This window comes from Barbus barbus (genome assembly GCF_936440315.1).
Source record: "Barbus barbus genome assembly, chromosome: 35".
Taxonomy (NCBI): Eukaryota; Metazoa; Chordata; class Actinopteri; order Cypriniformes; family Cyprinidae; genus Barbus; species Barbus barbus.
The window spans coordinates 14,477,395-14,491,556 of record NC_136763.1 but is presented as its reverse complement, the minus strand read 5'-3'; the positions used below and the strand labels follow the sequence as shown (position 1 = coordinate 14,491,556).

At 36.0% G+C, this 14,162-nt stretch overlaps 1 protein-coding gene across 4 annotated transcripts in view; it reads right to left on the bottom strand.

The window, feature by feature from the left end:
* Positions 1 to 14,162, bottom strand: part of LOC306855030 (SLIT-ROBO Rho GTPase-activating protein 2) — a 112,741-nt gene that overhangs the window by 10,363 nt on the left and 88,216 nt on the right. For 2 of the 4 annotated variants that reach the window (XM_079393415.1, XM_079393416.1), the window contains 10 exons: positions 12,054 to 12,081; positions 11,547 to 11,577; positions 9,804 to 9,864; positions 8,947 to 9,024; positions 8,716 to 8,850; positions 8,491 to 8,596; positions 5,133 to 5,357; positions 1,742 to 1,821; positions 1,265 to 1,445; positions 964 to 1,110 (listed from right to left, as the gene is read on the bottom strand). In XM_079393415.1, coding sequence (XP_079249541.1) covers positions 964 to 1,110; positions 1,265 to 1,445; positions 1,742 to 1,821; positions 5,133 to 5,357; positions 8,491 to 8,596; positions 8,716 to 8,850; positions 8,947 to 9,024; positions 9,804 to 9,864; positions 11,547 to 11,577; positions 12,054 to 12,081 — 1,072 coding nt within the window. Of the gene's footprint in view, positions 1 to 963; positions 1,111 to 1,264; positions 1,473 to 1,741; positions 1,822 to 5,132; positions 5,358 to 8,490; positions 8,597 to 8,715; positions 8,851 to 8,946; positions 9,025 to 9,803; positions 9,865 to 11,546; positions 11,578 to 12,053; positions 12,082 to 14,162 lie in introns of all 4 variants that reach the window. The other 2 variants (XM_079393413.1, XM_079393414.1) reach the window with 1 other exon arrangement.

The following is a 14,162-nucleotide window of genomic DNA, read 5'->3' as shown; positions in this document are numbered from 1 at the left end:
AATTTAGTGTTTGGTAACTATTCATTTTCTGTATATTTCTGCTGAAGGGCACAGGTAGGCAAATATGTCATTTATTATAATGGGTTCATGTGAAGATTGTTTTAAATTCACTTAAATTAGAAGTCTAATAAAAGTAAAAAATTGATAGCTCTCAATTATACTGTAATGCTGAATGGTTACAGTCAATGGTTAAATATTCAGGGGGGAAAAAAACTATTTTATAGAGACATCAGTAGTATTGATATCAGTGATGCTGGCCTTCAATCATAAAAAAGATGCCATTAAAGAAATATTAACAATATACTGTCTTTATGTTGTTTGTACATTTGAAGATTGAATGTGAAATTATTGCAATATAAAAATATATTTAAAAACTTTAATGTTGGTGGGATTAATCGCGATTAATTTTAGAAAAATGTGCGATTAATTCGTTAATTTTTTTTATCGATTGACAGCACTAATATATATATATATATATATATATATATATATATATATATATATATATATATATATATATATATATATATATATATATATATATATATATATATATATAAAATATATATTTTAACTTTGTATTCATCAAAGAATCAAAGAAAAAAGTATCACATGTTCCAAAAAACAATATGAAGCAGCACAACAGTTTCAACACTCATAATAAATCAGCATATTAGATTGATTTCTGAAGGATCATGTGACACTGAAGACTGGAGTAATGATGCTGAAAATGCAGCACTGCATCCAAGAAACCAATAATACAAATTGCAATAAGATTTCACAATATTACAGTTTTTTATGTATTTTTGATCTAATAAATACAGCAGAAGAAATTCCCTTAAAAAAAACATTAAAAATCTTACTGATCCCAATCTTTTGACGGGCAGTGTATATACACATGTGCAATTTTTCTTTTTTGCACACCATTTTTATTAATGCATACCAGATGAACTGTTAACTTACTTGTTGAGGTTAGCTAGGTAGATATCAGCTACATGACCTCCAATGGGTGAGCTGGCACTGGCTCTGGTGGACACCTTCTCTTCCACAGAATCAAGGGAAGCCTCTAGGTCAGCTTTGGGACTTCCTCTGCCTGCATATCCATCCGGCCTATCAAGATCACAGACACCTCCAGAATTCACATATACTATGGGCGGTCTTACTGATAGTTAATCAGTAATTACTAGTAGGAGACTGAATAACTGGTTAAAGAAGCAGTTCTGATCGATATCACTAATTCAAGTCAATAAACGAGACAGCTTACATGTCTTGCACTACTATGTACTGGTGCGGCACCAGTCCCTCAGTGCCGTTGTGGCGACCCTCCCACCAATCCTCAGATGCACGGTGGTACAGCAGCAAAGACGCCCCCTTCTTAAAGGAAAGCTCACGATTGGTGCGTCCAGAGTAGTCAAAACGTGCGATGGCCTCAATGGGGTCAGACTCTGAAACGTTCAAGGACCCTGACTTTACTATTTAGAGACATGAAAGACAGGGAAAGACAAAGAGAGAGAGGACAGGAAGGGGAGAGAATGAGAGGGGAGGATGAGACAAGGAAAAGAGGAAGGGTTATTGCACAGGAAGCCAGGCAGGTTAGAGCACATTTATCATAACAGGTTTGGAGTTGCAGAAGGGGTGCGTGGACAAAAGAGGGCTGACTGGTGCAGGCGGCAACAGTGTGTCTTTATAAAAAATTTGTGCGCTTGTTAGTACGGTCCTTTTGAATGGCATCTGGGCTCACCATCATCGCTGTTGTGGATTTCAGAGGCAGCGTCAGGTGCAGGTTCATCCACTAGGGGGGGCTCAATGTGTGGACTATCACTGTTGAATTGACCACAAGAAACATGTTTCAGTGAAAACCTCAATTACACAAACTTTAATCATTACTTTAATACAGAAACCAGCATTTACATGCAACAGACACATCTACATGAACCACTAAAAAAGGAGATTTAAATGAAAAGTTGACTAAACACCTGAGTAAATGTAATGTTTCTCATGATCTTGAAGACCTTCTGATCAGCTTACATCTTCTGCTTGAAAGGTTTTTATTATATATTTGATTATTTGAATCATTTTGTAGACAAATTGTATTAAGGTATGAATTTCTATTTTAAGAGATATAATTTAGTAAATAAATTAACAAACCGTTTGTTTGGGTGGATAAGGTTTTTAATATGCTTTTGAAAGAAGTCTCTTAGGCTAACCAAGGCTGCAAATTTGATTGAAAAAAACCAACAAAAAACAAAACTAAACAAAAAAAAAACAGTAAAAACTAATATATTGTAAAGTATTACAATTTTAAATAACGAATTTGAATTAAAATTTATTTTAAATTACATTATAAATGTCTTTACTCTCACTTTTGATCAATTTAATGCATTCTTGCTTAATAAAAGTAAAAAAAAAAAAAAATTTAAATGTAGTGTAAAAATAAATAAACAAATAAAAAGTGCACCAAAGAAGAAAGTTTGATTAGAAGCATTTGCACCCCTTTTTAAAGCCTATTTAGATTTATTATTTGTATTATTTATATTTTGTATATATTTATATTTACTATCCTTAATATGCATGATTATATGATTAGATATATGATTATAAATGCTTGATTTTAGTATTTGCATCCACATCGTTTTTCCCCTGCTGACCCAATTGGGACCCATTTTTGAGCCACAATCTGATATTTTTCCACATATCTTTCCCCATAAAATCCCCATATTTTTTCCACAATACTTCATGGTTTTTACAACCTTACTATTATTAAAAAATAGGAAAAATAGTAATAATCAAGAATGAGTAGATGTATTCAAACTTTTGACTGCTATAGTAATAATGAGAAGGAAAGAGCAGAAGAAGGAAAGCACACGGCATAGTGAATGAGGACATTTCTGAGAACCAGTTATGATTCTCTATGTCTCACTCTTCAGGCCTGAAACTGAGTGTCCATGATTCTTTGAAGCAAAACAGGAAGCAGAGCCCAGATACGAGGATCAAAGCTGGACTTTCCTGTGGCCTCTTGACTGTAAACTGAACCTGCGCTCACTCAACTCAACTCCAGTATGGAATCTAATGTGACCAGAAAACACAGTACTAATGCAAAGGAAAATGGCTCATTTCCAAGGTTATGAGGGCCTCAGTGCTGATAACAGCTCTGTTACGCAATTCACAGGCCAAGAAACCCTCTAATACCCTAGTATCAATTTAGTAAAATATCCAACTGAACAACCTGATTTCTTATTGAGCACTCAAGCAAAAACATTGCCTAATTTACTGTCATTACTCTACTAATAAAAGCTGCTCTCTCGTAACATATGCTGGAGGAAATTCAAGCTCTGCAGAGTGAAAGTACAGTGCTCTACCCAGCTGGAATATATCTCACCAAGACCATCCCGGTTTATTACATAGACAGTTGGCAAGCATGAAGCCTGGGCTAATGAAAAGCTTAGTTTCATTAGAGAGCAGCTTTAGACAGAAGGAACCTGAGGGTAATGACTGTATAATGTACTAATCTCTGCCTGGTGTGTGTAGGGAGATGCTGTCAGACAGGTTTGGCAAAGTACACGTCCATCACAGATTCAGTGAATCTTTAAAATGACAGACTGGCCTCATTGAGCAGTTAGATGGTGAAGAAGATCCTGTGATCCTCCTGTCACTCCATCTGAGAGAGCGAGTATAGCTTTGATCTGGGCTCTTAAGGTAAAATGATCCATGTGGCTTCTTCACCCTCGAGCAGATGAGTTTGTGTTCAGGGAGGTCAGAAGCTGCTGTGATTTTTAATGTCTTCCCCAGAGACGCTGGATATCTCATTCTGCTCTCAGCATTAGTCTTCAACAAAACTTTTACTTTAGCATTTCAAGGACACTGCGTAAAGTAAATTTCAGTCAAAAACTGTCTGGGTCCCTTTTTTTTAGGGCATCATGACTGTACCCAAATTGTCATCATTATATGAAAGCAAAAGTATAATATATATATATATATATATATATATATATATATATATATATATATATATATATATATATATATATATATGTATATGTATATGTATATATATATATATATATATATATGTATATATATATATATATATATATATATATATATATGTATATCTGTATGTATGCATGTAGAAATATATATATATACATTTACTTAAAAAATCCGACAAAAGACAATAAAATGGCAATAAAAGTAAGACAGGAAAGCATCAATACAGATTATAAGCCTTATCAAACAAATACATTTTTAGGCTAGACTTAAAAGCAAATACAGGATGACTGAAGTGATCTGGCTGGAAAATGCTCAATCAATAGTTCAGAAACGCAAGAAGATAAGAAACAGTAATTCCTATCAGGGCAGGAACTGAGCATGCAACGTGTTAACTACAGTATGTTGTTAACGTGTCTTGACTTCACGTGACCTAAAGCCTCAGGAAGCTGAAATGAGAGACTGACTAAACCCGGAACAAAAAACACATCATCTCTCCAGCTCAAAGTCTTAATTACACCGCCATGCAATCTAAACAATCCCGTGCATGAAAACCACATGAAATGAGCCTGCATATCACAAACAAACCTGACCTGGACACGTTGCTTTCTTTTCACGATGACACAGCAGTCTGAAGTAATTTCCTCTATGACATCCAAAACAGTTATTAAAAAGCCGCAGGAGGGCATTTCATTAGCACTTGGCCTTGAGCAGTGTAGGATAACCTTGTTTTTTAATTTAAAAATGGACCTCATGATGGTGGTTTTTGAGTCTGGCTGCCTGCCACTATCCTGGTTGCTTTCACGGTGACATCTTTTGGGAGTCTAGGTCATGTGCTGATACACGAAAATGTATCTGTGCCTTCAACCATTGAACTGACGGCTTAAATGAGCATAATATACACTCTCTGTAGGGCTCTGTTGGTCTTTATAATGTCTCTTTATCTTTAAAATGCTCAATCCATCATGTCTGACTGGTTCTGCATTAAATCAAGCTCATCTGATCAACTCATTTCTGGTTTTGTGGTTCGGCTGAGCAGCTGTTTCAATTAAATGTGGTGCCAGTATTCACTGCCAAGATTATGTGATTCATTTTCATCCTTCCTCCTTCCTTTTTTTTGTAACAAAAATTCACTGTAGACTCACCAGTATTCCTCAGCGGCTCCTCCACGGTCATAGATGGGCCCCTCCAGCTCACGGGGCCCTGGAAAGATGGTCTCGTGATGGATAATAATGGTTTTGATGAGCTCGTTCACATGTGCCTGGCAGGAGACTTGGTCGTGGCCCTCAGGCACGGACATGAGCGTGGGGCCGAAGCAGATAGCCAGGTTGTAGGGGTCCATCATATTGTCATCACTGTACTGGGACAGACTAGTTAAAAGAGAGAGAAAAATAAGAGTTAACAAAAAAAAAAAAAAAAAACACATATGCAAAGTCCACTCAAATAACATGCCTGTTGGCGCCTTGTTTGTTCCTAGTTGCAATAGCACTACTGTGATGTAACATGATGTTGTAGTGTTGTACTGAGCAACGCTGGTAAAATGACACTACAGTCTCGTGACACTATGCTCTGATAATAATAGTTTTGAAGGACTATACATTATTTAGATAATTAAAAAAAAAAATCTGTTAAATCTGATTATGTTGCATAGAACTGAATAAAAATTATATATTGATATTTAATATTAATATATTTTCTGTCCAATTTGTTTAACTTTCAATAAAAGTGTGGTTACATTCAGTAATACTGAAATTATTGAGCTAAATTAAAAAATATTACAAAAAATATTAAATAATTATTAAAAAGCATTTTAGGTTTTCGGCCAAGTGCATCCAGAATTTTCATTTCAGTGCATCCCCTAACAAATTATTGTATGCTATTTTAATGTCAATTATTACATTCAATTATTTTATTATATACACAAGAATCACCTTTTTTTTTGCCGGCCAAACATCTTTGACTTCAATATTTATTTGAATTTTAAGTTAATATTTTAATAACAAGAACACATTTGCATGTTCACTGTTCTCTGGTAAGTTTAATGGTTACATGACATGCAGAAAAACTAATAAAAAATAAAATAAAATAAAAATAAAGAAAAAACTGTTTCTCTGATTATCCACTAAAACACAGCAAATCATTGGTTTCACACAAAATATTTGTATCTTTTGTAGTAAGTGTTGTATCTTTATTGTTTTTATTTTATGAATATTTATTTTAATAAAAAAAACAATTAATTATTAACTTTCCCAGGGTTTTTATAAAACCCCAGTTTGTGAAACCCTTACTTACTGTACGTCAAAATTTGCTGAGAAAAGCCTATATTTTGGCAGTTATGTTTCTTCTTGCTTTTTCAGATGCTTTGTCAAGTAAATTAAACTTCCATTTTGAAACCTCTGCATTATGTACATTTTTTTACTAACCCAAGATTATCTTAGATAAGAAATATTGCACAAAAAAAAACATTAAGATGGCACTTTAACTGCTCCGAAGAACATTTCTTAATAATTAATTAATTAAGAGCTGATAAAATGTAAAAACTGTAACTTGAATGCAATGTAAGTCGCTTTGGATAAAAGCGTCTGCTAAATGCATAAATGTAAATGTCCTAAAATTAAAATTATAAAAAAAAAATATAGAAAAATAAGAACATTTCTATTTCTGTAAATTAACAACTGATGCATGGCTTGAAGAGCACCAAATATATATAAAAAACAACAACAACAAAAAATGTACAAAATAGTCATACTATCCAGAAACATGTTAAAATGATCCCTGATCATATGACTATTCTCATGGAGAGACCAGCTCTGGACTAACGTGAAAAACAGATGGAGCTCCAGACTGAATCTCTATCTACACTTCCTCACAACAGCTCATTTATCATGAGCCTAAGCCAGCTTTCTCCCATTTATGCGTGTCTGTCAGACTGCTTTGAATTGTTACACCTTTTTATTTGTTCCTTTCTTACTCCACAGTATGCCCACTTCATTTGATTACTGAAAACTTGGATGTGTCCAAAGTGTTGGGAGAGGAGTCCTTAACCCTATGTGTTTTTGGGTAACGGGGGGTTGGGATAAAAGCAGTAGGGGCTCCAAACCAAATTTATGAGCACCGTCCTGCCCAGACAGTTACAACTGCACAAGGGCTATCAATTACCAATCTCTCTTTGTTTATTTCTGACTGCATTGCCATTCAAATGAGATCTCTTGATGTGTATCTGATAAAGAGCTGATAAAATGTAAAAACTGTAACTTGAATGCAATGTAAGTCGCTTTGGATAAAAGCGTCTGCTAAATGCATAAATGTAAATGCAATGTAAATGTATCTGTGAGTATATGCCATGCATACCCATGAACAATGCACATGATTGGCTGTAACGCATGCTAAAGCGCATTAGAGAAGTGCAGTTCTTCAGAGACCTATTCTGGCACCTCAATTGACTTTTATAGCAGAGGAAAGATCTATCGGCCGTAGAGCAAACAGAGAAGCCATTCACCCAGGGCTAGAGACATCCAGCATGGGAGCACTAATGGTGGCTTGATGGCAACACCATATTTCAACACACATTCGCTTCCCCCTTCTGGCTGTGATACGAGGGCTGGAAAGGGTTCAGATGCTTTAGGAAAACCAGACACGCCTGCGTGCACAACAGCGGGCTGGAGTAGAAACTAAGATCGTGTTTTGGTCTGGAGGGTCTTTCAAAAGGACCACAGGGTGGGAAAAAGTGGAAGAACGAGAGGCAGAGATATGGAGGGACGCGTTCCAAGAGGCTTGAGTGCTGTAGCCCTCAGCTGAGGTTGGGTATAGGCCAACCTTCTCTGTTTGTTAAGGGAATATTTAAATTTGTAGTAAAAAGGTCTTGTAAAATGGTAAGTTTAGATTGTACATAAGCACTTTGTATGCTGGGCTAAGGTTAGCTGTAATAAATCATTTTAAATTGGCACTGGTTTAAAGGAATCGTTCATCCAAATAATTCTGTCATCATTTACTCGCCCTCATGTTGCTCCAAACCGCTAACTTAATTCCTTTATTCACTGAAAATCTCATATCTTCAGGGATGCAAACTCATCAGGGGTAAAAAAAAAAAATATATATATATATATTTTTTAAAATTGACGAACGGACATGTTATGTGAGCATTTTCTTTGCTTTCAAATGTTAAACCATACAGCTTTTTTGCCAGAAAAAAAATGTAATTCAATAATATTATAGTAGTCTATGGAATTACTTGGAACACTGAGCACAAGCCGTATGGACCACATTTAATTTAATTAAAGGAGCGTTTTTGTCCTTTCCTTTTCATATGGAAAAGAGCACCACAAAACATCTACTTTTGTGTTCCCTGGACATAAGAAAGTGATACGGGGTTGGAAGGACATGAGGTGGAGTAAATGATTGTCACAGACCTTGTCTCGAGTTAAAAATCACAGATAAAGAAAAGAACCGAATGACTTTGATGGGAAAATTTATTCCAGACCAGCTTTGATCGGCAGAACTTACTGGTTGAGGAAAGCAAACAGGTATCGCATGATAACCAGGGTGTTGCTGGGTAGAGACAGCAGGACTTTGCGGATGTGGACAGCTCTGTCCTGGAGGTTCTCCATGGCTGGAAAAAACAACATGAACAAGAAATGTGTTTATTTAGGACAAAAGCTTCTCCATTGTCTAATCTGGTCTGCAGTGCACACGTGTACTGTGGGTACAGAAAATAAAGCGGACACTCACAGACACAGGACATTAGGTCATGGAAGACTTCCTTAGGAAAGAGGGCGTTCTCCAGGCCTCTGAAGTAGAGCTTTAATACTCCAGCGATGGAGTCCATATCATGATCGTTCTGGTCCCCAGCCAGCGGGTCCTCACCTGAGACACAAGAAAGTAAGAACACTTTAAGAATGCAGACTTGATTCGAAATAAGTTAAAAGAAGGTTCAGCATATGACAGTTCAGAGAGACTCACCTCTTTCAAAGGCGTTCTTAATATCATTGACTTCCACTTGAGAGCCGGACACCCTGAATATGCCTTCGTGATGGAGACCTGTAAAGACACAGACATGACGTTATGAACAAAGAATAGACAGGAAGTGTCGTACTGGTTTACTCTGGCACTTGAACTGTTTATACTTCATAGCAGATACTGATATAATTCTAACTATCTTAATTAAGCTGGGTCTACTGAATCTTCAGCGTCATGGCAAAAAAAAAGTTTAATTGTTAGGGGAAGTTTAAGTTTAATGTGATTTGGATAAAATTAATTAATTAATGCAACAATTCATTATTAATGAATACTAATGATAAATTATTATTATAATTTTATAAATAAATCATTTTGAATTGTATGATTAAATGATAAATGATAAATGTAAATATATATAAGGTTTATTTTAACAAACAGTTTTTAAAAATCAGAAGTAATTTCTAGACTATCAAAAATGTTGAACAGAGCACAACCAGAAAAAAAATGCATAATCACTAGAAACTTTAATTCATTAATTCCAATCATTTTTGGAGATCACTATATTCCCTGATATTTCCCGATTTTCCATGACACAAGTAATAAATGGTATATGAAATAAATAAATAAAGTTGGGACTAAATTGAGTTGAATCCTCAGATTCTAAAAAACAAAACAAAATAAAAAAACCTGGAAACACTAGCTAGCGCTAAAGGAATAGAAGTGGTCTATACTGTATGATAGAAAAATAAATGAAGCAGAACAGAACACTTTGTTCATTTCATCAGGGAGAGTCTAGAGAGCAGCACAGCAATAGTGCCTTTGGACAGAAAAGGACTGTGAGAGAGAGAGAGAAAGCTCACCGTGTCGACTGATGAAGCGAATACAACTCTCCACCATCAGGGGAATGATATGGCTGGACTCCTAAAAGAAGGAAATAAAAAAAATAGAAAATAAAATATGAAGGAGAAAATATGCAGGTCTGTTCAGATGGTTCAGTGGGGTTTCTCAGCACAGGACATTTTGCAGCACAGGAAACCTTTCAGAACAAGGGTCTCTGTTTCTCGGCAGAGTAGTTAAATAATAATAATATTTGCAAAGGGAGGCAGGCATCAGACAGAATTTAGGAGGGATGAAAAAGCAGCATAGTTTGAGCCATGGGGGAATAGGGCAACGGTTGCTAGGAGACTGCTTCTCTCCACAGATTCCTTTTGTTTATTTGGGTGAGCAGGAAACGGCTAAGCGAAGCTGAATTTGGGCCACATCTAGCCTGAACTTTACTGCTCGGAGTCCAGCTCACAAACTTTTATAAATACTTACAGGAGTATAAAGTATCATTTGGCTTTTTTGTATAATTAAATCTTTTGTTTCTCATATTGTTTGTCTTCTAGTCACAGAAAACTGTTCTTATATGATTATTCCTCACTAGAGGGCGATATGAACATTGGGGTGGTTAACTGAGGTGCTTTTCTTTGTTCGCCCATACTGTAGGGTGAGGTAAACCCCTGTAGGGTTTAGGTTGTAGGACATGCACACTAAATTTCATCTCACTGGCATATTTGACAAATGTATCCCACTGCCACTATGAGTGCAGGTTGGCACTGCCTTATTACTGTTATATTACACATCCTAAAGAGACATGCACGAGTGCCAATTTACAGCAAAAAAATTCACAGACCGTAATCATACAAATACACATCACACGTCACATGGAAATAGGGTTGGAAGTTTTCAACTGTGATTCACATAATATCGATTCAATTCCAAAATGATTTTCAAAGAAGTTTTCTGCAATTATTCAACATTTTTCTCATTGACAAATTCTGCGCAAAGATTCTGCATAAAAGCATTCATAAGAAATGTCTTCTCTGTTCCGCCAATAGAAATAGAACAAACTTGGATTATGTATACTGTTTATCAGGAGAGTGATTTCATTGAACGCCGATGTCCTTGATTGTTGTTTAATTATAGATATATTCATAATGTAATAAATAATAATAATTCTAACATAAAATTGAATAAACAGTATTTATATTAATATTATTTTTATTTTATATTTATTATTTTTATTTCATGTATTACATTTATTTATTTTAGACTAATTTAATTAATTTTATTATATTATTTATTTTAACATTTTTATGGGTTGGTTGGGGAGAGATTGAAAAGCATTGTCTATACAAATCATCACTTTCATTCCAGCTAAATAAAAATAATTATAAAAAGAATAAATTAACAATAACCTAGTATCAGTGTCCTTTGCTCAGAGTAAATAAAATGCCACATCAGAATGACACATAGTGCACATCTTGTTTGCTGTAGCAGTTTCAATTGTATGACAAACTATATCCTGAGTGAACACATTTCCTTTAAATATAAAGTGAACAGCTAACACCTTTTTGCACTTGACGTTTAAAATTATGTAAAGGTTTGTTTGTTTGCACAGGGTCAGCACACTATTTCATGACATGCTTTCCCAGCACTGCACACCACTGTAATATTTTATCCTGCATATTGACTTCAATAACAGTAACTGATTATGATCTTTATCGGAATGATCCAGAATCAATTCTGAGTAAGTTCTACCAGAGAGAGGTGATAATTACCTGTTTCCGAACAGTGGAGTTCCTCCGTCCGCTGATGGACACAAGCAAGAGAGAGATGGAAAGAAAAAGAGAAAGCTCTGTCATTACGATGGATTATTTTCCCTCAAACTGCTTTAATTTCCCTCCACATTCAATTTACAAACTGCCTGTGGCCATCAGACCAGTAGAAATTACCCTCCTGAGAAGGGTCCTATTTTAATACACTGGCCTTAAATACACACACAGAAAGGCTTTCAGTAGTGTTGTGAAAGTGCTTGTTTTGTCTCTTCAGTAAACTCTTGTTTAAAAGTCCGTTCCCATTTCCGTACTCCATTATAACTGTAGAGTAAATCACCTACCCCTGGCTTCAATAAATAAATCAGCAGATGTGAATAAAAGATGAATATGTCTAGACAAGATATTCATCTATAAATGGCCCTGAGACATCTGCATGTGTGCTAAATTAATTCTTGAGGGCGTAAATGTTTGCATCTTGTTTGGTTTTCTTGGCTTTCCCACAGCACTCACCTGGCAAGACAGTAGTCGGTTTTCTGACCTGAATGGAGAGATACGAGGAGGAAAACAAGGAAAAAGAGAGAGAAAAACAGTTAGACGGAGGCTGGATGTGTGAGGAAGGGGCCACAGCTGGACACAGTTTCCTTTTGGGAATAAAACACTCGTCCCGCTTCTTGTCTGTCACGAGGATCTTCCTGTGAGACGTGACCTCATATCCACACATTACCCTCCAAACACATTCAGCGGTATCACAACGTATGCCAAACGTGCACCAGACTTCAATGAGCTAATCATCTAAACCACTTTGTTTCCTTCAATCTGTGCTGGAACATTCTGTTAGTTTACTCAGGAACAGCAGCTGGGGTTGTACACACTGTACTTAGAACTATTTCACCCCTAAGGCTGGATTTACCGAGGCATTTTGACATTAAAATCTGTTTTTGTCATTGAACAAAATAAGAAGGACAGCTTGCGAATAACTGAGGTGTTTCCAAATCGCGCAACAAATTACGTCAATTTGAAATCAACCCAAATCCCAGAAGAAAAATGATCGAGGAGGTCTGAAGAAAGTGGTGTTTGTCCATGCAGAACTGGAGTCTATTATCAGTACTGATTAATATTGGATATTTAATTTAACTTGCCTTTCCTATCATTTTTACATTCAGATTACATTTGCCGTTATCTAACGCTCATTTAAATTTAAACACCAAGAATTACTAATGTTATCTTTGGCAAATCTCAAAATAATTATACATTTTTCATACATTATAGTGTTGAGCACCAAATCAGCATATTAGAATAACATCTGAAGTATCATGTGACACTGAAGACTGGAGTAATGGAGGAGAAAGTTTAGGTCAAAATGAACAGATCATCTATTCACTACAGCGTAATAAACACCATTGCTCTCTCCATCAAAAGCAAATTATCTCTTCATTATCCTCTGTGCCATCAGTTTGATTCTCTCAGTTTCACTTCCTGTTCACTGGCAGTCCGAACTGACTGGCTGAAAGTACCGTTCAGTCTGGAAGAATGAACGTGGGAGGTACATCAGAGTGAAAAACACTCCAGGAAATCCCCGCTGTGCTCTTCTCTTTTTTACACAGACTCATTTTCTCTGTATTTTGGCATGGCACATGACCTTTGACCTCCACCATCCATAACCGTGAGTGAGTGGATAAAGATCACGCTAAGGTCCAGCGGACAGCAGTACAGAGCGGCACTGCACTGTTAAAACTTCATGCTCTGATGAGACTGATGATGACATCAGTACCATGCTCAAGCTTACACACACGGTCAACCTAGAACCCTCTCTGCCTGACACTACAACATCCCACACACGCATATTAACCCTAAGCACCCCTTCCAAACCAATAAAATTTCATTAAGATCAAGCTCAGTTGGATTGATTTAGGTGTTGACAAAATCTTTTCAGTCCAATTGAGTCATGGGTATAATTTGGGATAATTTGTTTTCATGTACAGTAAACAATTGATAGTTTTCACGTGACGTCACACGCTTATAGGAACGCCCACCTGGCGGGCAAAACGAAGCTTTGCTCCACTGACCGCCAGTTATTTTTACGCAGATTGCATAAAGTAATAATGTAGTAAAACGCAGATATTAAAAGGCGAGATTCAGTGGACACCTTATTGATTATTATATATTTTGTACAGGCAAGAAGATGAAGCCAGAATATAAATACAATGTGCAAAGTTTCACATTAAATGGCTTCCCATAGAAAACCATTAGGAGGAAAACCATTAAGCGGATTGCGTTCATATTCCGGCCTCATCTGTTTGCCTATGTAAACTATGCATCATTAATATGGTGATTGCTGAATTTGACCTTTTAATGTTACTGTTTTAAATATATTAAGGCACTTTAAGTGTTTTTACAATGTTTTGTCGCACTGTTTATGATTGAAATATTGCCGCGGATGCTTAATATGAATTGCAAATGGCCAAAACTTGCATTTTGTTCAGAAATAATTTTTTTGAGAGGTGAATGGTGATTAAATATTTGCGACTGGGAAACAGATGAAAAATTGACACGCTTGCGCAGCAGTTCTATGGATGTTTTGCCCTCCAAACCAAGTCTTCGAGCAGGTCACGTGACTGA